At 48.1% G+C, this 22,828-nt stretch overlaps 1 protein-coding gene across 1 annotated transcript in view; it reads right to left on the bottom strand.

The window, feature by feature from the left end:
• The window catches only part of si (sucrase-isomaltase), a 257,508-nt gene that overhangs the window by 162,846 nt on the left and 71,834 nt on the right, over window positions 1–22,828 (bottom strand). Inside the window, exons 10-15 of the mRNA XM_072474450.1 lie at window positions 10,869–10,981; window positions 10,531–10,656; window positions 4,224–4,355; window positions 3,506–3,622; window positions 2,266–2,379; window positions 2,051–2,135 (exon numbers count right to left, since the gene is read on the bottom strand). Coding sequence (XP_072330551.1) covers window positions 2,051–2,135; window positions 2,266–2,379; window positions 3,506–3,622; window positions 4,224–4,355; window positions 10,531–10,656; window positions 10,869–10,981 — 687 coding nt within the window. The remainder of the gene's footprint in view (window positions 1–2,050; window positions 2,136–2,265; window positions 2,380–3,505; window positions 3,623–4,223; window positions 4,356–10,530; window positions 10,657–10,868; window positions 10,982–22,828) is intronic.

Raw genomic sequence — 22,828 nt, 5'->3', positions numbered from 1 at the left:
AAACTGCAGACATTCACGCCAGAAAAACTCCAGCGGCCGCGTCGTGTTCCATGGCAGACTCAGACCGCGGAGCTGGACCCCAAACATAGTGCCCCCGATTTGCCACGTGCCCGACCCTGACCGCCCGCCCAAAAATTGCCCGGCCACGTATAAGGCCCCAGGCCTGCACTCCAATTGACCCGCCCCTGACCAGGGTGGCCACAGCCACCACGCTAATATCCCGACTGGCAGGACCATGTTAGATCAACACTGTCGGGACTTCCGCGTACACCACTTTTTGGGGCCTGAAGAATTGGGAAACTGGCGGCGGTCCCGTTCCATGTGGGGAAATGGATTCTCTGCCCCGGCACCGACCAAAATTTCGGTGTCGGGGTGTGGAGAATCCAGCCCCACAGAGCAAAGAGAGCTGACAGGTGGTGATTTAACCTGAACACCTCAGGTGAAGGGCCAGGTTGAAAAGGTGGGGCCTTCATGAATAACCTCAGCCCGTATGGGAATTGAACCCACGCTGCTGGCCTTGCTCTGCATCACAAACCAGGGGTGGGATTCTCCGACCCCCCGCCGGCCTAGCCCCTCAAGGTTAGGGCTCGGCCGTTCAAGATGCAGAGGATTCTGCACCTTTGGGGCGGCGCGATGCCGGACTGATTTGCGCCGTTTTTGGCGCCGGTCGGCGGACATCGCGCCGATTACGGACAATTTCGCCCCAGTTGTCTAGCCTAGTGAGCTAAGCTGGTTGAAGACTCTTCACTTTGACTCTCCTGAGCTGTGATGCTGAGCCCTGGGAACGCGTTGCTCTGCTTGTATCTCACCCGGCTTGAGTCAGAAGTACAGGCAAGAAGGGATCGAAAGAAATTGATACAAGTAATTGGGCACAGAATCACAATTTGGCTCATTAATACCACTCATGAGGAGGTTTAGGCCCATGATTTTCATTTGTTTAAAATTAGCGTGCACTTTTAATAATTAAATAGTGAAGGCTACTATCCTGCTATTTTGTTTTGTTTTAGCATCACCCAGCCACACTACAGAGAAAATCACCCCCCACTGCTCAATAACTAATGTCGCCCTCTCCGCTATCCCCGATTCAACATCTTTCACATCCCCTCAAACTCTCACTGGGGTCACACCAAATCTGGCACCCCAAAACCAGAAGAAAGGCAAGGCAGATACTGAGGCAGCAAATGTGAAACTTGTTCCCTCGTGACCGATTCCAATCAGAAAATGAATCAGTTGCTCTCATGATAGACTGTTTTTGTGAAGCTGATTCACTCCCCAAGTTTCGATGGGCTGCGAGCCGGGATTAAAAAAAACAGATTCAGGTATCATGAGGCCTTGGAGCCGGCCCCTGGACTTTCCCTTTAGTTCCTCTCCATGGCCTTTGGATCTCACAAACCCAAAATTTCATCCATTGAACCAATGTTTGGGAACTTCCATTCCCTTGAGGGGGGAGGAGATCTTGATTGAGAGAGGGGGACGATGCACCCATGACGGATGTGCCTTGAAGCAGCGAAGTGCCTGATGTGAAAAAGGGGCCCTTGAGGAAGACACCTTCCCATCTTTCCATCCGACGCACGATCAGGGGCTGTTTAGCACAGGGCTAAATCGCTGGCTTTGAAAGCAGACCAAGGCAGGCCAGCAGCACGGTTCAATTCCCGTAACAGCCGCCCCGAACAGGCGCCGGAATGTGGCGACTAGGGGCTTTTCACAGTAACTTCATTTGAAGTCAACTTGTGACAATAAGCGATTTTCATTTCATTTCATTTCATTTCAGTGTGAACTTCCAGTTTTCCCACTGCTGCTCCATTCCTCCTACCAGCCTCAACATTTGAGGCCCCACCCAAAAAAAATGGGAAGGTTGCCAGTTCAAAAATGTGTACCAAGGTTATTGGTGCTTGTGTGTCCCTGAAGTATCAAGAGTGGCCAGACAGTTGTTCTGGTTGAAACTTGGACAATGCAGGTCCTGTGAACATTTGTGGTCATCACTCACGCAGCTGAACATTGTGCCGCTGTAGTCCGAGAGAAAAGAATCTCATTGGAACATTATACTTACTTGGAATGAAAGGTGGATAGTTCCATTGATTCTTAACACATCCTTTAATTGAACCTTTCTTGAAGCTTGACACCTCATTCATATCCTACAAAGGAGATGGATAGCAAGAGATATATATATGATGTATTTATGTGCAAACCTTACCAATTAGACTTCATAAAGCAGACAAAAATAAATCAAATAAGATTAGCAAATAAAATAAAAATAGAACATACAATCCAAAGTCCATCATATTTTATCTTCTGGTAGAATTTTACACATTCCTCCACCCACCAGTTAATGCATTGGGGGTTTGTGTAGTCAGGGAAGACTGTTTCACCCGGCCAAACCTAAACAATAGGAGAAAAATAAACAGCAACGTATGTTATTCATAGATCGTGCAAGTTCTGTAAAAAGACATTTCATACAATAGAGGAAAAACAATGTTGTGAATCAAGACAATCATCATCTTTTAACCTAAACAACTTCTTCTCAATTATAACCCCATTTTAATAGATGGGCATTAAAATCATTTGGCAATATGCAATGTATCAAAAGAAAATAAATATTTGCGTCAATGGGCACGATTTTCCCATTGTGTTGGGCCCAATGCTGATCCTGTTGCGCCAGGTGCATTTCGGGAGACGTCCAAAACGGGCTTTTCACCAGTCGCTAAGCCGATCGCGAGTCCTCCGACTCGCTACACGAGGCACGATCTGGATCATGCCTTCACTGGGCGTGATCCAGATAATCATATTGAAGTGAGCTTTCAAGCTCATTTGATTATGCATGGCCCATTTGAGGTTGCATTCTCCTGGCTCCCAGGAGTCACCGGACGCACCAGTGAGGCCTCACTCGGATGCGGATTAGTACTGGTCTCCACAAGGGGAGACCAGGAGTGATGGCCACACCAGGGGGCTCAGACACCATTGCTGTCCTTCGGGTGGTCAGCGACAGGGCAGAGCAGTGCCCTGGCACCCTGGTGCTGCAAACCTGGCACTCGAGCAGTGCCAACCTGGCACTCTGGCACTGTCAACCTGGTAGCCAAGCACACTGGCACCGCCAACCTGGTACCCTGCCAGTGCCAACCTCAGGGACATGGGGGGAGGTTACCCCTGGGGTCAAAAGTTGGGGATGTTGCACATGTCTGTAGTGGGGTTGCATTGTCAGTGGTGGGGGTGCGGGGGATCCTCAGCCTCACTTTGAGATTGGGACACTCCTTCAAAATGACACCCTGATCTCTGAGGAGCCGACCTTACCGACGAGTTTAGTTCGCCACTGCAGAAAAAATTCTAAGTGTGGAATTTACCGGTTAGAAACTCACCAAGCTCCAAAAAATTACTACGTGTGGGCGAAACCTGTCCAAAATGACACTAATAATTTTTGGGGGGAATCACGCCCCATTCCTTCTTTTACAGACTCGCATTTCCAGATCGTTATCTACCATTTATACAAGATATGGTTAATTTCAGTTACCTCTCCTAAAAGGGGCGTCTTTCCATCAGATTCATTGACCCATACTCCCATTTGTGTGCCTTTGTCATAAGCTTCGTAGGGACCATTTTTCAGCCTCTGAGTGCTAATGGCTGGATCCTGGGTTTCAAAAAGAACAAAAGTTGGAAACAGTTAAGTGATAAAAAGCTTTATTTCCTGCATTTCGAAGGCATTGATGTTTTATTGAAATTTTTACTTAGGATGTGGATGATACTGGGAAGGCAATTAATACCTAACCCTAGGTTCCTTTCTCTGAAGGATATTAGTCAATCAGTTGCATTGTTATGACAACCTGGCAGCTTTCATACTGTTAGTCCACAAATTTATCTTCATTGCCTAGTTGGGATTTGAACTCAGCACCTCTGGTTTACTAAGCCTAGCACAAAATCCCCTATGCTATCGTACCAAATGATGATTGCATAAGCTGGATCACTTCAAATACAACACTATTCCAAGGTCATAAATTAAAAAAATTAGTTTTAACATCATAAATACAATAATTGACGAGTTGCCTAACAGCCTTTTTGTCTTGTGATATTTTAAAATATTATTTTTTCATATTTATTCTGTGTTTTATTTTCATCCAACGGCATTGCAAGAATGCATTGATAAAAGATTTCCTTTTTGAAACTGTTTATTCTAATTTATTAGATTTTTAAGTGTTCACAATTAAAGGAAACAGCAAGATCATGGAACTTACCAAAATGATGATGTATCTCTGCCCGTGATTATGTAAATCCTGAGCAAATTCAGGTAGATTCTGGAAATTGACCAAGTCATAAGTAAAATCCTTCTTATCTTCCATGTAGTCAATATCAGTGATCTGGACATCCTAAACAATTTTAATTAAACATCAGTTAGTCCATAGCCAATAACCTGGATAATAAAGATAGCTAGAATTATTCACAAAAATATACTTCATTGGCCTATATTGGTGGATGGATCAGAATTTTAATTGTCTGTCCTATTTTTAATAATAATAAAAATAATAATAATTTTTATTGTCACAAGTAGGCTTACATTAACACTGCAATGACGTTACTGTGAAAATCCCCTAGTCGCCACACTCCGCCACCTGTTCGGGTATATTGAGGGAGAATTCAGAATGTCCAAATTACCTAACAGCACATCTTTCGGCCTTGTGGGAGGAAACTGGGGCACCAAGAGGAAACCCACGGGAACACGGGGAGAACTTGCGGACTCCGCAGACAGTGATCCAAGCCGGGAATCGAACCTGGGACCCTGCCGCAGTGAAGCAGCAGTGGTAACCACTGTGCTACCGTGCATTACTGTATTAACTTTCCCTGCGCATGTCAGAAATATTTGTTTACTAAAATAATCAGAGTTTATTGTGTTACTTAAAAAATTATTCATACATACTTAGTTTTCACTTTGGGTAAAATTGTGGTGTATTCGTCGAGGGAAAAACATAGGGAAAATTATGATGAAAGAGATAGAGAGTAAGACAAAGCAGAAAAATTATGCATGTGCTAGATATCATGTGGATAATATAAGTGAGAATCAGGCTGAATATGGAACGATCAGACAGGAAGAGAAAAAAAAGGTAAAAGAAGCAAAGAGATTATATGAGAAGAAATCAGTAGCTAACATAAAAGTCTTCTGTAATGATACAAATAACGACTTCCAGTGGTGGCCATGGAGTCGGAGGTTGCGTATTTGGTATCTCCCGCTCGTGACGGACCTTTTGGACCTTTTCTTCTGATATTTTCGGAATTTTATGAGAAAAGTCGGTGGAGAGTGAGGCAGTGAGGAGAAATCCCCCACCAGTATATGGATCCGTGGACCAGAAGGGGTCGTATAAGAAGAATTTGTCAAGTAACAAAGGCGACTGTAGAACCTGCAGCACGGGAAAGCAAGGTGGAGGTGCAGGGTCCCGGTTTGATGGCACAGTGGTCAACAGTACAGCTGGTGGAGTTCATTCAGGAGAGTTTCGCCAAACAAAAGAAGGAAGGGTTAGACCCGATTAAGACTTGATGGGGTGGAACAGGGGCTGGAAGCCCGCGGACTGGCGATTCAGAAGTTGGAGGAGAAGGTGCCCGAGCAAGAGGACCATTTAACCGCTTTAGAGGCGGACGTGGGGCTGATGAGGGACGACAAGAAAAGGCTGCAGGAGAAGCTGGAGGACCTGGAGAACAGGTCCCAGAGACAGAACCTAAGGATCATCGGCTTCCCGGAGGGCAGTGAGCGATCGGACACTAGGGCATATGTGACAAGTATGCTGGAAAGGTTGATGGGAGATGGGGCGTTTACACGACCCTTGGAAGTGGACAGAGCGCATAGAGGGCTTGCGAGTAAAATTGGCCCTCTTCGAGAAGGGGGTGAAGTTTGGGATGGTATACCCAGTCTGTGGGTCACTTATGAGAGCCGGGAACTTTACTTTGAATCGGCGGACGAAGCGATGGACTTTATCAAAGACAAAAGGCTGACTAAGCTACTAAATGAATCCTTTGCATTTGCCTTTACCAAGGAAGAAGATACTCCCAAGGCATAGTGAAAAAGGAGATAGTTGAGAAATGGTTGATTAAAAATTGATAAAGGAAAGAAGTATTAGGTGTACTAGCTGTACTTAAATTTGATAAGTCAGCAGGAACAGATGAGATGCATCCAAGAATATGGAGGGAAGAAAGGACGGCAATTGCAGAAACTCTGGCCCGTAATCTTCCAATCCTCCTTCGATACAGGGATGGTGTCAGAGGACTGGAGAGTTAGAAAGAAAGAACAAAGAACCATACAGCACAGGAACAGGCCCTTCCGCTCTCCAAGCCTGTACCGGTCATGATACCAACCTTTGCCAAAACCCTCAGCACTTCCTTGTGCCGTATCCCTCTAGACTCATCCTATCAAAGAACAAACAAAGAAAAAAGAAATGTACAGCACAGGAACAGGCCCGTCAGCCCTCCAAGCCTGCGCCGACCATGCTGCCCGTCTAACCTAAAATCTTCTTCACTTCCGGGGTCCGTATCCCTCTATTCCCATCCTATTCATGTGTTTGTCAAGAAGCCCCTTAAACGTCACTATCGTCCCTGCTTCCACCACCTCCTCCGGCAGCGGGTTCCAGGCACCCACTACCCTCTGTGTAAAAAACCTACGTCGTACATCTCCTCTAAACCTTGTCCCTCGCACCTTAAACCTATGCCCCCTAGTAATTGACCCCTCTACCCTGGGAAAAAAATCTCTGACTATCCACTCTGTCTATGCCCCTCATAATTTTGTTCAATCTCTCCTCAAAGCTAATGACCTCCATACCAGGCAACATCCTGGTAAAATCTCTTCTGCACCCTCTCTAGAGCCTCCACATCCTTCTGGTAGTGTGGCGACCAGAATCGAACACGATACTCCATGTGTTTGTCAAGATGCCTGTTGAACAACATTAATGTATCTGCTTCCACAACCTCCCCTGGCAACACGTTCCAGACACTCACCACCCTCTGCTTAAAAAAACTGCCTCACACATCTCCTCTAAACTTTGCCCCACGGACCTTAAACCTATGCCCCCTGGTGACTAACCACTCCACCCTGAGAAAGAGTGCCTGCCCATCCACTCCATCCATGCCTCTCGTAATCTTGGAGACCTCTTTCAAGTCACCCCTCAACCTCCATCTTTCTGATGGAAACAGTCCAAGTCTATTCAGCCTCTCCACATAGCTAACACCCTCTAAACCAGGCAACATCCTGGTAAACTTTCTCTGCACCCCCTCCAAAGCCTCCACATTCTTTTGGTAGTGTGGTGACCAGAATTGTGTGCAATATTCCAAGTGCCCCATCTAACGAAGGAAAGCATTCTGTATGCTTTCTCGACTACCTTGTCCACTTGTGTTGCCACCTTCAAAAATCTGTGGACCTGCACGCCCAGATCTCTCTGACTTTCTATATTCCTAAGAGTTTTACCATTTTACCATTTACGGTATATTTCCCCTCTATCTTAGACCTACCAAAATGCATTACCTCACATTTGTCCGGATTAAACTGCATTTGCCATTTCTCTGCCCAAGTCGCCAACCTATCCACGTCCTGCTGTATCTTCTCACAATCCTCAACACTATCTGCCACTCCACCAGCCTTGGTGTCATCCGGGAACTTACTAATCAGACTGGCTATATTTTCCTCCAAATCTTTTATGTACACTACAAACAAAAGAGGCCCAAGCACAGATCCCTGTGGAATACCACTAGTCACAACCTTCCATTCAGAACAACACCCTTCTACTGCTACCCCTTGCCTTCTGTGATCGAGCCAGTTCTGTATCCATCCTACCATCTCACCTCTGATTCCATGTGACTTAATCTTTTGTACCAGTCTGCCTTGAGGTATCTTGTCAAAGGCTTTGTCACCTCCTCAAAGAACTCGATAAAGTTAGTGAGTCACGACCTCCCCTTCACAAAACCATGCTGTCTATCGCTTATGAGTCCATTTGTTTCCTAATGGGTATAATTCCTGTCCCTGAGAATTCTCTCCAATCATTTACCTACTACAGACGTAAGGCTCACCGGCCTGTAGTTTCCTGGATTGTCCCTGCTACCTTTCTTAAACAACAGTACCATATTAGCTATTCTCCAGTCCTCTGGGATCTCACCTGTAGCCAATGAGGATACAAAGATGTCAGTCAAGGCCCCAGCAATTTCCTCCCTTGCTGTTACACACTTGTTCAAAAAAAATGTTTTAGGATAAGCCCAGCAACTACAGGCCAATCAGTTTAATTTTGGTGGTGGAAAAGTTTTTAGTTAATAGTTATTGGGACAAAAATGGGTTAATTTAAGAAAAGTCAACATGGATTTGTTAAGGGAAACCTGTGTTTAACTAACTCGATTGAGTTTTGTGACTATGTAATAAAGAGGGTTGGTGAGGGTAATGTCAGTTATGCGGTGGATTTGGACTTCCAAAAGCAATTTGATAAAATGCCACATAACAGGTTTATCAGCAAAGTAAACACCCATGGAATAAAAGGCCCAGTAGTAACATGGATATGAACATGCCTGAGTGACAGGAGTAGAGCAATGGTGAATAGAGGTTTTTGGGGGAATAGAGGAAGGCATTTTGCCACAGTGGGCTCATTGTTGGGAACAATGCTGTTTTTGATACATATTAATGATCTAGACTAGGGTGTACAGTGCACAATTTCAAAATATGTGGATGACACAAAGTTTGAAAATATTGTGAATTGTGAGGAGGATAGCAATTAATTTAAAGAGGATGCAGGCAGTTTGATGAAATGGATGGACAAATTGCAGATTAAATTTAATTCAGAAACATTTGAAGTGGTTCTTTCTGGTAGAAATCATGTGGAGAGACAATATAAATTAAAGGGTGCGATTCCAAAGAGGATGGAAGGTGGAGAGGGCCCTGAAGGTGCATGTTCAGAAATCATTGGAGACGGCAGGGCAGGTTGAGAAAGTGGTTAATAAAGCAAATGAGATCCTGAGCTTTTTAAATGGGGGCATCGAGCATAAAAGTAAGGATGTTATAATGGAACTTGTATAAAACACTGGATCCAGCCTCAGCTGGAATACTGTGCCCAATTCTGGGAATACACTTTAAGAAGGATTTGAGGGCATTGGAGAGGGTTCAGAAAAGATTTACGAGAGTGGTTTCAGGAATGAGGGGCTTCCTTTATGAGGATAGAATGACAAAGCAGGAGCTGTTCTTCTTAGAGAAGTGAAGGTTAAAAGAAGATTTGATTGAAGTGTTCAAGAGCATGAAGAGCCCCAAGATATTAGGTAGAGAGGCACTGTCCCTGTTGGCAGAAGGGTCGAGAACTAGAAGATACTGATTTAAGGTGACTGGCAAAAGGAACAAAGGCGATTTGGGGAAACATTTTATGCAGTGGGCCATTAGCATCTGGGCCAGGATCCTCCCCTTCCCGGCGGCGCGGGGGAATCCGGCGTAATGGAGTGGTGTGAACCACTCCGGCGTCGGGCCGCCCCAAAGGTGCGGAGAAGGGCCGAGCCCTCACCTTGAGGGGCTAGGCCCGCGCCGGAGTGATTTCCGCCCCGCCGGCTGGAGGGAAAGGCCTTTGGCGCCACGCCAGCCGGCGCTGAAAGGACTTCGCCGGGCGACGCATGCGCAGTGGAGGGGGTCTCTTCCGCCTCCGCCATGGTGAAGACCATGGCGAAGGCAGAAGAAAAAGAGTGCCCCCACGGCACAGGCCCGCCAGCCGATCGGTGGGCCTCGATCACGGGCCAGGCCACCGTGGGGGCACCCCCTGGGGCCAGATCGCCCCGTGCCCCCCCCAGGGCCCCGGAATCCGCCCGCGGCATCTGCTCCCGCCGGTAAGGTAGGTGGTTCAATCCACGCCGGCTGGCGAGGGTTGACAGTGGCGGGACTTCGGCCCATCGCGGGCCGGAGAATCGCTGGGCGGACCCGCCCCCGCCGATTCTCTGGTAGCGGAGAATTCGAGACATGGCGGGGGCGGGATTCACGCCAGCCCCCAGCGATTCTCCGACCCGGCAGGGGGTCAGAGAATCGCGCCCCAGGGAATCTATTGGCTGAGCGTGTGGAGCAGGCAGATTCAGTCACGGCTTTAAAAAGAGAATTGGACTATGAGCTGAGAAGTAAAAGGCAGGGGAAGGGGATTAGCTGAGTTGCTCGTGCAGAGAGCTGGCGTGGGATTGATGGGCTGAATCGCCTCTTCCTGTGAGGCGATTCTCCAGTCCTCTGAAGCCATGTAACATTCTATGACAGAAAAATGCTTTTTGAACAAGTGGGTAACATTTCTAATTCTCCAGTCCTCTGACACAATCGCCGAGATTCTCCAATCCGGATTAGTCCCGTCACCGCTGCCAGCGAGAACGGAGGATTTGGCACTCAGCCAAAAGTCCTTTCATTGCAGCTGGGACTGGAGAATCCCACCAGGGTGAACGGGCGGCGAATTCTGGCCCATGCAGCATCCTATAAGTTTTCTAAGTGATAATCTTTTTAGGGTACAAAGGTAGCAAACTGTTACTGCTACGTCACTGATGCGATTTTTTGTAACAATGTGCTGCACTCACATATGGGAGATTGATGTCTCTGTTCCTCTTCACTGTAGCTTCAACATCGCTGAGGTTTTTATAGCCCCAACGGCTAAGTTGGAATCCCAGAGTCCAGTATGCAGGCATTAATGGTTTGCCAACCAGCTACGTATGGTTTCAACCAAAAACAGAAGATTAATTATATTCATTATAATACAAATCGCAAACAAAAACATATCAATGACTTAATTAAGAAGAGCTTGCTCTTAAATAACTAGAATAGTATGCAGGAATAGTGTATGGTAATTGTTTGAAAGTCATACTTCTGTAATTTTATCTAGTTTCATCACTAGTACTGATAATGACTGTATACATACTGCTAAGTATTCACGAACAACATCCTCAGGTGAAGAACCTACAAAGATGTAAAAGTCCAGAACTCCACCAATTGTCCTGTATGTTATTGATGGGCTTGGTTGAAGTTCAATCTCTGCCAAGAGAAGATATTGAGTCATGATTTGTTAATCAGGTTTAGCCACTATGTTCAACAGTGATATATCAGAGATAGCCATAATTAGTAATGTGGTGCACTGTAATAGTCAAGCATTTTTATACCATCCTCTCTGCTGGGAGGTGTAAAGTGTTTCGATAATGGTGGCCTGTAGCTGAGAATGTGTTAATCTTACATGATGCAATATACAACAAATTGTTCTCCTGAGTTCAAGTTCTGTTACTATTAGTGAAGCTTTCAGTGATAATAATAAACTGTACTTGTAGGTGGCTATTATTGGATTACGAATAACATTGTAACATACTTTAAAAAGTGCATTGAGTTATTTATACAATTAACTGCGTTCTTATATTGTTCCTTGGGGCTGATTACTGTATTATCGATACCCTAGAAACACCTTAGTGGCTAATATAATACACTGAAAGGATGAAAAACAATGGCGTTTAATTTTCTCCCATAGCACAGAGTAATGTGCTTCCGTAAGATTATTTATGTGTGCCATTTTGATTCAGTCGTTAATCCGTTTAAAATATGAATGTCATGAACAGTTATTAATAGTGCACAAGGTAACCTTTTTACAAGCCATTCACTTCTATGTGCTTCCACAAGCAATTAAGTATATATATATTTTATTTATTTTGGTTACTTTGTCAAGAATACTTAGTTCGTAATATATATTTTAGAATATTATTTAGTTTTAGGAACATTACTTCTGGTTGAAGGTTAAAAGGTTAAATGTAGATAAATGGCCACAGGTGGCTACGAAGCTGATAAGAATCCCAGAAGTCGATCGAATCAAGCAAGCTTGAAGTTAATTACACTTCAAAGTTATTGGGCGAAATTCTCCCCCAACGGCAGGATGCCCGCCGACTGGCGCCAAAGCCGGCGCAAATCAGACGGGCATCGCGCCGGCAAAAAGGTGCGGAATTCTCCGCATCTTTGGCGGCCTAGCCCCAACATTGAGGGGCTAGGCCGACGCCGGAGGGATTTCCGCCCCGCCAGCTGGCGGAAATGGCGTTTGTTGCCCTGCCAGCTGGTGCGGAAATGCGGCGCATGCGCGGGAGCGTCAACGGCCGCTGTCAGTTTCCCAGCGCATGCGCGGGAGCGTCAGCGGCCGCTGTCAGTTTCCCGCGCATGCGCAGTGGGGAGAGTCACTTCCGCCTCCGCCATGGTGGAGGCCGTGGCGGAGGCGGAAGGGAAAGAGTGCCCCCACGGCACAGGCCCGCCCGCGGATCGGTGGGCCCAGATCGCGGGCCAGGCCACCGTGGGGGCACCCCCCGGGGTCAGATCGCCGTTGGCCCCCAGGACCCCGGAGCCCGCCCACGCCGCCTGGTCCCGCCGGTAAATACCAGGTTTGATTTACGCCGGCGGGACAGGCAATTCCTGGGCGGGACTTCGGCCCATCCGGGCCGGAGAATCCAGCGGGGGGTCCCGCCAACCGGCGCGGCCGGATTCCCGCCCCCGCCCAATCTCCGGGAGGGGAGACTTCGGCGGGGGCGGGATTCCCGGCGGCCAACGGCCATTCTCCGACCCGGCGGGGGGGTCGGAGAATGACGCCCATTGTATCTTTATCTTGCAAAGGTCATGGAGGGGTGCAAACACTGAAACAATGGAAAACCCTAATCTTAAGCCTGAGGGGCTAGATCTTCATCTTTGAATTGGATAGTAGGAGTTGGGAAGTTTCCCGGCTCGACACCCTGGCCTCAGGAGGAAGTGCTCACAAAGACACGGAGCGCAATCCACCGTAAACGGGTACACAAGTGGCTAGCACTGTGGCTTCACAGCACCAGGGTCCCAGGTTCGATTCCCCGTTGGGACACAGCGCGGAGTCTGCACATTCTCCCTATGTCTGCGTGGGTTTCCACTGGGTGCTCCAGTTTCCTCCCACAGTCCAAAGACGTGCAGGTTAGGTGGATTGGCCCTGCTAAATTGCCCTTAGTGTCCAACAAGGTTAGGAGGGGTTATTGGGTTACAGGGATAGGGTGGAAGGGAGGGCTTAAGTGGGTCGGTGCAGACTCGATGGTCCCAATGGTCTCCTTCTGCACTGTATGTTCTATGTTCTAAACATTTCAAAGTCCTGTTTGAGGCGGTTGGTGGGGTGTTTTGCGACGGTTGCAATGCCGAGGTTCTGACCACTATTCAATGGCACTCAGCAAATTTCTTTGGGCCTCGGGGAGTTCTTCCCCAACGAGGCCACGCTTTGAAATTTTTCCGGCACTGGGGAGCTGAGGTCACCAGCAGCATTGGCTCCTCAGATCGTGGCACCATTTTGTTAGGCTGCCCCAACCCCACACACATCCCTTTCAGGAACCTCTGCTTTCAGGATCTCCCCCCTTCACCCCCTCAACCTTCCTGTGGCTCCCTCAAACCCCCTTTCATGGGCATGGCTCCCCAGGTCCTGAACCTTGGCAGTGCCAACCTGGCACCCGGGCACCATGGCACTTCCAGCTTGGCGCCCTAGCAATGCCCCTGGCACCAGGGCTGCCAGGGTGCTGGGGGGAGGGTGCTGCCAGGATTCTCCCCTGCCCTCTTCCCAGCCACTGGGGAGCTCGAATGGCATCTGAGCTCCTCCAAGGTACCATCATGCCTTGCCCACGCTTGTGAAAAATAGTGCTAATTGGCACCCGGTTGAGGCCTCGCAAGTCTCATTGACTCCCAGGCGCCCGGTGAATGCTGAGTCAGGATATTTAAATGAGCCTAATAGTTCATTTAAATATCTTTATCTGGATCATGGTCAGCAAAGACGTGATCTAGATTGCACCAGGTAGGCGGAGTCGGGTGACATGCGATCGGCCTGACGCAAACACTGATTTGGGGCTCTCCCGGGATTCACCCATCACATTGGCTCTGTGCCATGGGCAACACAGTGGCTGAATCGCACCCATGATTTTCATTCGGAGGGGCAGGCTACAGTCAGACCTGCAAATTTAGGAAAAGGTTTGGAGGCAATCACAGGGGCTGCCAAGTGCTGAGTTGGGCTCTCAGGAAGGCCTGTCTCGGTGCTGTGGGATGTCATCCCAGTGAAAATAAAACAGTAATGCCCTCTAGCTCTCATTCCTCACCCGCCCACACCGAAATAGTCCACACACCCCATCAATGCCACTTCATGTCCTGCAAACCCCATCTGCCATTGTCCCTCATACCACTATGCCAAGCTATGCACACCCTTGATGGGCATTGAAACAGAATCAGATCTGGGGCGGGATTCTCCGACACCCCGCCGGGTTGGAGAATGGCCAGGGGGCGACGTGAATCCCGCCCCCGCCGGCCGCCGAATTCTCCGGCACCAGAGATTCGGCTGAGGTGGGAATCGCGCCGCGCCAGTCGACAGCCCCCCCCCCCCAGCCCCCCCCCGCGAGATTCTCCGGCCCGCGATGGGCCGAAGTCCCGCTGCTGTAATGCCAGTCCCACCAGCGTGAAGTAAACCACCTCCCCTACCGGCGGGACCAGGTGGTGCGAGCGGGCTCTGGGGTCCTGGGGGGGGGCGCGGGGTGATCTGGCCCCGGGGGGTGCCCACATGGTGGCCTGGCCCGCGATCAGGGCCCACCAATCCGCGGGCGGGCCAGTGCCGTGGGGGGCACTCTTCTACTACGCGTCGGCTGTGTAGGTCTCATCGATGGCCGACGCGTAGGTAACCCCCCCCCCTGCGCATGCGCGGGGATGACGTCAGCAGCCGCTAGCGCTCCCGCGCATGCGCGGACTTCCGCCGGCCGGCAGAGTCCCTTCGGACCCGGCTGGCATGGCGCCAAAGGCCTTCCACGCCAGCCGGCGGGACGGCAACCACTCCGGCGTGGGCCTAGCCTCTAAAGGTTCACGCCATTCCATCCCGTCGGGACCCCCCGCCCCACCGGGTAGGGGAGAATCCCACCCCTGGTCACCATTTTTATTCCTTTATGGAGTCTTCCCATCTCTGTCAAAATCCAACCCTCGGGTGGCCAAAAGGTCTCCCCTTACGTCAATATATGATTTACATTATTTTCAGATGAAGGAAAGCTGAAAAACACTTCACAAACTTGAGAATGCCTTGTGGGTCAAAATGTCTGAAGGGCTACCATATTTGTTAGCAATATAAATTATTTATATGAATCCCAGAATCAAACGGGAGTTTACAAGAAAATTGCAAAAAGGGAAGGCTATAAAATCCATTGATTTCTTCAGATCACAAAAGCATTTTTACGTTAGGGATAATTAACCCAAAAGTTCTGTTTGAGGACATCCCAAAACATGTTATGCTGTCATAGAGATAATAATAATCTTTATTCTCACAAGTAGGCATACATTAACACTGCAATGAAGTTACAGTGTGAAAAGCCCCTAATCGCCATATTCCGGCACCAATTCATGTACACAGAGGGAGAATTCCGAATGACTATTCACCTAACAGCATGTCTTTCGGGACTTGTGGGAGGAAACCGGAGCACCCGGAGGAAACCCACGCAGACACAGGGAGAACGTGCAGACTCCACACAGACAGTGACTCAAGCCGGGAATCGAACCTGGAACCCTGGAACTGTGAAGCAATAGTGCTGCCCACTGTGCTACCGTGCCACAATCTGTGGCAGAGGGAAGATTATTTTGTTTCATTTGTCTGGGTGTTTTCTCCCAAGGCAGTTGATTTGTAGTTTGGGTTCTGGCAGTCTGCAGCTCATTGAGAGAAGATAGCCAAAGTTGATGAGTGTTTGTCAGGCCAGCAGTTAAGGCAAGCAAATACTACTTTAATTATTCTGTGTGGAGTACAGATGGGGGCTTAATCCTATTTCCAATTTCATGAGTATAAAGCAGCTGGAGGATTTACTTTAGCTCTCAGCTCATGGAACAAATCTACAGTATTCTCACAGAGCAAAGAAAGCAATCAGCAGAATTAACTGTGGAGCACTGAGAAAGGAACTAGAACAAAGGACTGAGGTATCCAAAGTCTAGAAGTATTAAACAAAGAATCTTACCTTGGAGAATAGCTGGAACCTGCGGAAAATTAAGGTAAATTGCAGAGGACTGTGGCATACCTTTGGGTGGTCCCGACAGAAGTAACTAACTGTAAGGCATCATAAATTATGGCTGGGGTTTATTTTATGGCCAAGACTGAAAATTTAGTGAAGGTACAAAAAGTTCAGTCTGTAGGAATTTCCAGTTCCTGAAAAATGCCAGCCTATAGGAGAATTTGGGGGGGGGGGGGGGATTAAGTATTAAAACTGAGTGCAAACTTACATGGTTATAAATCATACTGTTAAAGATAATAGCACTCTTTGTTTAAGTCTTTGATATACAGAAGTTTGCTTTTATTTAAAAATCCAAAATCTTGTGGCAATCTATTGACTCATATGCAGTGTTCAGATTTCTCATTAAATGTTAACTGTCCCTAAAATGGTTGTCGCAAGTGATGCTAGGTATTAACATGGTATATCCTACAGCCTGGAACAGTGCGCGACCTGATTTAAAAGTAGGTCATGTTCTATATGTAAATGATGATGCTCATGAGGATTGCTCATTATAAAATATGTAGTAGAAAATTAAGTAAGCAATTATGATGACCTCAAATTATGCTCATGCAATGGCTTATCATAATGCCTACATAACGGTTGTTACTGTTTATAGTGCAAAATATTTTGTGACATTCACTGCTATAGTGTGCAATATAAACCTAAGTTTCCTAAAGGGTTATCTTTTACCAGAGATTCCTTTTCCTTAGATTTCACACTGTGGCAAGAATTAAGGCCTTACCAGAAACCACTTGAAAGTGTGGAGAATTGTGAAGAAAAATGGAGAAAAAAAATTACAGTACAAATATAATAGTATTTGCAGGAACATTAGGCTAAGATTTAATAGCATGACATCACTAGAAAGTACGTCATGCGATCCAGCTTTGTTTCATTTTTGCTTGTAAGCAGAGCACACACAGACAGCTCTACTGCTGGTGTCTTCAAGCTTTATACCTCTGTATAAATGTTCCCATGTGTCTGGTCTCAATACATGAATGCACATCATATTTATGCAATCCGTTATGAGCAATCGGTGCTTTTAAGTCATTAAAAAATCAACATGCAGTGGCTTATTCGGTTCACTAGCGTATGTGATGGGGAGTACCTAACAAAATTGGGCAGAGTTGTCTAAGTTTTATCATTGAGCATCAGTATGAGCAGCAGATTAAATAGGGGGGTTGTCACTTTGAGATAAACCGTGAACTAGGCCCATTAGGCCCTCAACATTAATCTAAACGAAGGCAATTGTTCCATAATGTTGCTCGTGCAGCTAAGCTAAGTTCCAGTTACACATTGTACATTAGGCATGGCTACTGAGAGGGGAGGTGCCATTCAGTTTGAATAAAATTAGGCAGCCCTGCCTTTCGAACCAAAGCAAGCATTTTGCAGTCCCCATAAATGTTCCAAATATCGAGGAGATAAGTGCTTTCACTTCCTCTTTTTATCAGCAGAAAGCAATTGACAGTTTTCTGTCAATAATAGCTATTTGTTTATAAACACTGTGGTTAGTTTCACAGCAGACTACATTCAAGTGTGTGAAAATCAAAATAATCAATCCAGATATCTGGGCTGGGATTCTCCGAGGCTCCGCGCCGAAATGGCGCTCGCCGCGGGGGCGGAGAATGGGGCATCAGACCCGTGATGGTCCGACACCGGGAAGCGATTCTCCGCCGACCGGAGATTCGACGCCAGTTCGACATTGCGCCGGTCGGGGGCCATTGAAAGAGCCCCCCGCGGCGATTCTCCACAGTCGACAGGCCGAGTTCCCGCCAAAGTGGTTCACATATGGTTCCACCCGGCGGGAGCTCAGCGTCACGGCTGCGGTGGCTGTCCTGGTGTGGGGCGGGAGGATCAGTCTCCAGGGGGGCCTGTGATCGGGGGCCACCGATCAGCGGGCGCACGCGATCTGGGAGGGCCTACCTTCTTCCGCGCCAGCCCACTGTGTTGCTCCGCCATGTTGCACGGCGCCGGCACAAGTTTGGTGAAGGAGTCTGGTGGGGGTCTCTGGTGGGGGGGGGGCTGGGTGGGAGTTTTTGGTGGGGGCGTTTGGTGGAGGCGAGTGTGTGTGTGGGGAGGGGGGGGGGTTGGGACACCCCCCTGCATGTGTTCTCTAGGAGCAGGTAACACAGCAATTGCCATGATGGGGGCGGCGGAGGATTTGCATTGTGGGACTGAGGTGGGCCAGCCTGCTCAAAATGGTGACCGGATAGCGTGATTCACAGGGAATCCCTTGCGATACCACAATGCATAAATTAGCATGGCAAGGGACACTGAACACTTCTGGGTGCCACTCCAAGCACCTGCACAAAACAGAAGCAATTCAGATCTGCCAGGAGAACATAATCTCCCGGACTGAGAATCCAGCCCTGTATTGCTCCATTACACTGTCTCTTGTTTGCACAATTTATATTAAATTTTAATAACTTTATGAAAAACATATTTACAATTTTAGTACAAAGAGAAACCACAAGAAAACTTCCCTATTGCACTTAACAGACTGCAAATGCTCTCTTCCATCTTTTGCGCTCCTTTACAATGGTTGTTTTAGATATATTTCTGATACCAACGATAACAGCAGCATTTGGTAATTAAAAGATAAATCAATGTCTGCAGAAATACCACCCAAAAACCATTAGAAAAACACCATTGATCTAGGATTTGCAACTTATTTTTTTTTACATGTGTTTTTAAGGGGATGGGCAGTGCACATCCTTCCATGCAACTCCAGACAAAGCAGGAGTAACAGCAGTACACTTTGGTCCATCTAGATTATGATTATATTTACAGTGCATCTTACAATGCATTAATTTTATTCCCACTCTTCTCCCCTTCCTGCCAGCTTTTGCAGGACAAGTTTGCAAAACCGATAGGGAGCGATAGGGGATAGGCAGGTCAGCATCTCCTGAGCCCCTTGTTGGAGATGATGCCATCGCACATGGGATCAGCTCTCAGTGAGGCTGTTGCATCTAGTCTCAACGAGAGCATTCTGCTATGGTCCTACCGTCTGAAATCCCACTTCATCTTCATTTTGCTGTCTGGTATGAAATAGCAGATGGTGAAACCCTGGACCTCTTGCTTTCCACCCAATCTAATTCCCTCAACCTAACCATCCCCTTCTGTATTTTTCCTTTCAGATACCCAAAATCTACCACTTAACGAGATAGTGTAGCCTCACCAGGAAGATGGAGCTACACCAAATGTCTGATAAAGAACCACTGCCACAGGCCGGGATCTTCCTGCATGTTTTCCCACCGTTGAGGTGGCTCGCCATTGACTGCTGGCCGGATTTTCTGGTCTCGTTGAAGTCTACGCTGTTTACATGGCTCACTCACCCCATCACTGTGGAACCCTCAGCAGGGTGAACCATCGGTGGGGCCAGAGATTCTTGGTTTAAATCTCACACTCACAGCCACCAACACAGATGCTGGCATTGCACATCCCTTGGAGGATACAGAGTCAGGATCAGCACATGTGGATTGCTGGGCACGAGTGGGCTGCAGACAGGTCAGAAGGAGGACAGCCTGAATGCTGGCTTTCCAGAAAATGAGTTCTGCTGCAGAGGATTTTGATTAGGCAACATAAAGCAAGATGCTGATGGTCATCCAGAAATAGGCACTTGCATGTCCGCCAAACACACGTCTATCACTGTGAAGGTGCATTCAGGATCATAGATATCATAGAATTAACAGTGCAGAAGGAGGCCAATCGGCACATCGAGACTGCACAGGCTCTTGTAAAGAGCACCCTACTTAAGCCCACACCTCCCTGTAACCCAGCAACCCCTTCTAACCTAAGGGCAATTTAGCATGGTCAATCCACCTAACATGCACATCTTTGGACTGTGGGAGGAAACCAAAGCACCCGGAGGAAACCCACACAGACACGGGGAGAACGTGCAGACTCCGCACAGACAATGACACAAGCCGGGAATCAAACCTGGGACCCTGGCGCTGTGAAGCCACAGTGCTAACCACCATGCTACCGTGCTGCCTCCACTATGCTACCATGCTGCCCCAATGTCCAGCTCCAATGTGGCAGAAGACTTCACACAGAGCTTGGAGTCCATCCTTCCTAGCTTAGAAATGGTGGTCACTAGCATGACAGTATTCGAGGACCCAACCATGAAGCAGTGTCTGGTGGTCAATGTGTCAGATTCTATTACAGCAGAAACAGGAGCCACCCAATGTTTCAATGCTGCAGTGAAACCTCAGACTCAGGTATGAAATCCATGCTTACTGCTATGCAAGCTCAGCCTGCTGTCATACAAGCTTTCAAAACACTCCAAGTCTGTCCTTTAACCTTATTCGGATTACTCAGGCAGTGCCCGGAGGAGGTGGCATTTGCTCGGTGGTGCACAATACTGCTGTCCTCTCTCAAAATGACAGCATTCATACTCTCACCACTGCCTCTCCACCAGCATACCTGCTAATGGTTCTCACCCAGTCAGCCCAGACTTGTATCATCCATGCCGAGTTGGTGCAATCCTAAGCTAGGCCCTTGGAGGTCTAGAGTTACTCCAGCAAAGCCATCTGCAGTCTACCCCAGTGAAAGTCAGGTGCCATTGAAGGAGCACTGCGTTGGAGTTTAGGACAGACAAAGATACATGGAATACAGGCACTAAAAGTTTGCACAAGGGTGAACTGATCAATTTTGCAGGTATTATTGGAAGCATTGTCGATAAAGTGGTTGTGGAACAGTTTTTGATGGTAGTTTTATTTCAGGATTTTGGCAGAACTCTTTGATGGCATATAGCAGATATATAGAAAGGTAGGAAATAATGTGCGAATCAGATCTCATGGAAACAAAAGTGTGAATATCTTGTTGCATACAACCCTTTCTTCAAATTATTTCACGCATGTGGGTATTGCTAGCAAGGGCATATTTATTACCACCACGCACTGCCATTGAGAACGTGGTGGTCAGCTGCCTGAGCTAAGAGATTCCAGTTACCTTCACTATTCCTCTTCCCCCCTCTTCTTTCTCCTCCACTTCTTCCTTTTCCTGAGAGACCCCTGAAAGCCTAGTAACAAGGGTTGTATACTCAGGAGAGCAGAATTGTAGAGGATGCAACAGTCTAGCATGAATTTGGAGGCATACTCCTGCGAATAATGATGGGCTCCCCCAGAGTGGTCTAGGCAGCATTGTTTTCAGATGCAAGTTATTTACTTCATGGTGTTCCTGGTGGCAGCATGGTTTTCACTGTAGGAACAATGTCAACATGGTGTAACGGGTGTCATGAGCCAGGTGTAGAGTCAGTATCCCTTTTATCCAACAGTTAGCCTCTGGTTCTTCATGGTGACTTGAAGTTGGTGATAATGGTTGACTGATGCAGAATGAATTTGTTGTAAATGCTGCCAAAGTGGCAGGGATTCAACTATGGGATCTTCTCCAAATGGTCACATACCAACTGAACATTTTTGGAGTGGTGGTTTCTTGCAGAATTCTCTGGCACCGGATATTCGGCGAGTGTGGGAATCGCGCCGGTTGGCGGGCCCCCTCCCCCCCGGCGATTCTCCGGCCCGCGATGGGCCGAAGTCCCGCTGCTGGAATGCCTGTCCCGCAGGCGGGAATCAAACCACCTCTCTTACAGGTGGGACAAGGCGGCGCGGGCGGGCTCCGAGGTCCGGGGGGGGGGGGCACGGGGCGGTCTGGCCGCGGGGGGGGGGGTGCCCCCACGGTGGCCTGGCCCACGATCGGGGCCCACTGATCCACAGGCGGGCCTGTGCCGTGGGGGCACTCTTTTCCTTCCGCCTTCGCCATGGTCTCCACTATGGCGGAGGCGGAAGAGATCCCCTCCACTGCACATTAGCGGGGATGCAGTGAGCGGCCGCTGATGCTCTCGCGCATGCGCCACCCGGCAAAGTCATTTCCGCGCCAGCTGGCGGGGCACAAAGGCCTTTCCCGCCAGCTGGCGGGGCAGAAATCAGTCCGGCGCGGGCCTAACCCCTCAAGGTGAGGGCTCTGCCCCTCAAGATGCGGAGAATTCCGCACCTTTGGGGCGGCGCGATGCCGGACTGATTCGTGCCGTTTTTGGCGCCGGTCGGTGGACATCGCGCCGATTGTGGAGAATCCCGCTCCACGATCGACCCATTCTGCCCGTGCCTGGTGCACCTGGGGGGCACAGTGCAGAATAGGCTCACAATGGTTGAAAGTGTTTCTACCAGCACCAGCACAGGCCCAAATATGTGGCCTTGACCTCTGACATATTCCAGTTCGGAATGAAATTTGATCAACCTGAGAACTTATTTTTCACACAGCAGCTGCCTGATGAGTGTTTTCAATATTTAAGACAACATAATTTCCTTATTAAATTGCATGGTGGTACAGTGGTACCTCCAGGGACCCGGGTTCAATTCCGGCCTTGGTTCACTGTCTGTGTGGAGTTTGCATGTTTTCCCCGTGTCTGCGTGCGTTTCCTCCGGGTGCTCATGTTTCCTCCCACAGTCCAAAGCTGTGCAGGTTAGGTGGATTGGCCACTTAGTGTCCAAAGGTTCGGTGAGGTTACTAGGTTACGGGATAGGGTGGAGGGGTAGGCTGAAGTAGGGTGCTCTTCCTAGGGCTGGTGCAGACTTGATGGGCTGAATGGACTCCATTTGCACTGTAAATTCTATGATTCTATGATGCTAAGCACAGGCATTTGGCCCAGGACCAGCTAGCTATAAATGTAAAAAACAAAACTACAGAACCATGCCATGCATTCATATTCAATGACAATTAATTAGAATGCAATCTCGTGAGCATTCCGCTGAGTGTCTTTGCGTAGTTCAACATAAAATGGTGCAGTCAAGCAGAACACAAGAGACTCATCAGCAATACTGTGAAGTTTCTACAGCTTTCCCCTCCAACTCTC

Source organism: Scyliorhinus torazame, chromosome 14 (genome assembly GCF_047496885.1).
Source record: "Scyliorhinus torazame isolate Kashiwa2021f chromosome 14, sScyTor2.1, whole genome shotgun sequence".
Lineage (NCBI taxonomy): Eukaryota > Metazoa > Chordata > Chondrichthyes > Carcharhiniformes > Scyliorhinidae > Scyliorhinus > Scyliorhinus torazame.
The sequence above is the reverse complement of the archived record's forward strand: the minus strand, read 5'-3'. Positions and strand labels throughout refer to the sequence as shown.